Source organism: Salvia miltiorrhiza, chromosome 3 (assembly GCF_028751815.1).
Source record: "Salvia miltiorrhiza cultivar Shanhuang (shh) chromosome 3, IMPLAD_Smil_shh, whole genome shotgun sequence".
NCBI classification, from domain to species: domain Eukaryota; kingdom Viridiplantae; phylum Streptophyta; class Magnoliopsida; order Lamiales; family Lamiaceae; genus Salvia; species Salvia miltiorrhiza.
Window position 1 is genome coordinate 52,097,035 of NC_080389.1, and position 2,996 is coordinate 52,100,030.

Below are 2,996 nucleotides of genomic sequence, written 5' to 3' on the forward strand. Positions count from 1 at the left end.
TTTGGCCCTCTGATGGGGTGATTTGCTTGATTCTTCTCTGTAGATGGGGCGATTTGTTTTATTGCTATATGTGTTGGCCCTCTGATGGGGCGATCTGCTCGATTATTGTCTATGTTGGCCCTCTGATGGGGTGATTTGCTTGATTCTTATATGTCTTGGCCCTCTGATGGGGTGATTTGGCTGTGTTGAGGAAAAATAAATGTGGGGGTTTGTAGAGGTTGAGCCACCACTAGGATTTTGGGTCCTAGTTTTGGAGGTACAACGAAACTTGTCGATGATGCAAAATAAAATTAGGTTTTTTACAAAAGGCTGAGACAAAATCAAAGTTTACATGCTATAATCAACAACTACATATATATATATATATATATATATATATATATATATATATATATATATATGTTGTTGATTATGTTGTAAACCATGCAAAAACTATGCTAATACCCTATGATTCATAACCAAAAGTACTTTTCAGAGGTCGTAAGTCGTAACTTGAACCTGCTTCAAGCTCTTTTTGCATCAAGTAATCCAAGCATTCTTTGATGATGCTTTCCTCTACTTGAATGTTGTCTGGCAGAAGTCCATTTCTTTGTAACTTGGCTTTGTTGATATGTGGAATTTTGTAATTGTTGCCTCCCTTTTCCTTCATTATCTCACCTAAACAACACTGCAAGGTAAGAAAAACATTGTTAATTGTATCTGCACTTAACTCTTCAAATGCATTCTTCACATGCTCCACCAGTTGGTCCACATTATATGCACTCTTCTCATCATTCAAAGACTGAATTGCTCGAAAAAATCCCAAGTCATTTATGTTTGTATCAGGGGAATTTGGTGGCTGACTCATTAAGCTGATGTTGAATCCATCTGAATTCCCAGCCTCAATTAATTCCGGGTCGTCTGATTTTAGATGTGATTTTGCATTGTCTTGTTGAATCAGGATAACTTTACTTGCACCCTCTGGCCATTTCTCCTTAATTGCTGGTATAACCTGTTGTTGGACATATTATTTGAGACTAAATGATGATTTTTTCTGATAGTCAATGATAGAATTAACTAAATAAACATACCTTGTTTATGATGCAGTCTTTGATGATGCTTTTTGTAATTGACTGTATTGGCTTTGTCATAACTGTGCCTCGAACTCTATTTTTAGAGTTCCTTTGTGCGGGTACCACTTCAGTGAAGGGGAAAATCCCTATTTTGCCATCAAAAATCATCTCCCCTGTTTCATTAAATATTGGTCTGGTGACAGCACACAAAAACATGATCTTTTGAATGAATCTCTTCGATTTGCATGTCCTATAAGGATCTTCTTCGTGCGGCAGCAAATAGTACCTCTCAGACACATTTGACATGTAAAACCATTTTTCGTCAATGTGTACTACATTGTGCATACCTTTAAATGTGAACTTCCCATCAATGTTGGCAGCAGAATTCAATTGACTTAAACTGAATTTAAGTCGTGCTAGTTTGTTTTCTTCTGTAAGTAGTGGCTTCACAGCACTTGTGTGAGCTCTTAGCTGTTTATCTTTGATCCATTCACCAACAAGAGATTTGGAAATGCCTAACTTACTTGCCATCCTCCTTATTGTACCTCTATCTTTGACATGTAATGCTCTTATATTGTCTTCATTAGGCTTCATCTTGTCAAAATGTTGCACACCTTTTCTTCTATTTTGAAAATGCACAACTTCACCATTCTTTAATTGTTGGCTTGCAGTTGTCCATATTTGTCGTACTGACCGCACTGAAACTCCCAACACTGCAGCTGCCTCTTTTGGTGTCCCTCTTTGAAGAACTCCATCTTTGGAGTGTTGTAGCAGAAATTGAAGAACATTCTCTTTTTCTTCTTTTGTAAAATCTGGCCTCCAGCGATTTGGCATTTTGTAAGAAATGGGTAATTTTGCTGTAATGAAGCAATAATCTGAATTGGAGTGGTGATTATATAGTGTAGGCAGTTCGAAATTTGGTGGGATTAAATTTCCCCCCAAATTTTTTTAGCTGTTTGTAAATTTGCGCCACTTTTGGGTGCTGAGTCTGTAAAACCTTTTTTTTATTTAGCAGATGTAATGATTGTGAATTTTAAATTAAGTTTCTCTCTCTCTTTTTTAAATTATTTTCGCTGATAGCTGCACACAACCTTTGTGTTTCTCTCTCCTTTAATTAAGCACTAAACATTTTGGATTAGTAATACCCTTACAATTTTTATGGTGGGACCATCTAACCACTAAGTCAACATTTTATTAAATCCTGTGTCCAAGCATTTTTACATAATCTTGGCGGACGGAGGGAGTATCATTTTCTTGCTTTCTTTTTCAAATCTACAATAAATGAACTGAATTTGTTGATATACACTTATTCTCTCTTTATTAATTACACAATAACTTCTCTTATATGTATTAAATGTATATTTAATTGCTTGTGCTTTAAGGTTTTTGCACGAGTAAGCTTTCAACGTGATTAATGTTTTAACGTGCAATAAATGTAGATTTAATTCCTTGTGCGTTAAGGTTTCGGCGTGTATTTAATTGCTCGTGCTTTAATATTTTTGGATATAAAATCACAAAATTTTGATTTTATAAGTGGGTGTTAAACCTCACAAAAAATCGTAGTAGAATTTTTAAGGGCAGAAGCTATAATGTCACATGAGTTTTGTTTAAAGAATCAACTTTTCATTTATTTTTTAAATTATAAATAAATGAGATGTCAACATCATCCACTTATTGATTTGTTATAAGGATATTTAAGTACTTTTATCCCAAAATGGCTATAAAACTCATACCTTTATGGATGGAAAACTTATACTTTTATGAAATTGATTATTATGTAGTACCACTAAATTTGGGGGGTGTATAATTCAATCAAGAATTTAAATAATATTGACATTTTTTTTATAATTCATGGATTATGCTAATTCCATGGATTGTCTTAATTCTATGTAGAGTCTGTTAGATTGATTTATCTCTATTTTCATAGACTTTATAAATCTATAG

The 2,996-nt window shown here is 34.1% G+C and overlaps 1 protein-coding gene across 1 annotated transcript; it reads right to left on the minus strand.

The window, feature by feature from the left end:
• Window positions 1-445: 445 nt before the first annotated feature.
• On the minus strand, window positions 446-1,886 carry LOC131018969 (uncharacterized). The gene is made up of 2 exons (XM_057947653.1): window positions 1,071-1,886; window positions 446-991 (listed from the first exon to the last, which is right to left on the minus strand). Exons 1-2 carry the CDS (start codon window positions 1,884-1,886, stop codon window positions 446-448), a joined length of 1,362 nt encoding a protein of 453 aa, XP_057803636.1.
• Window positions 1,887-2,996: the final 1,110 nt, after the last annotated feature.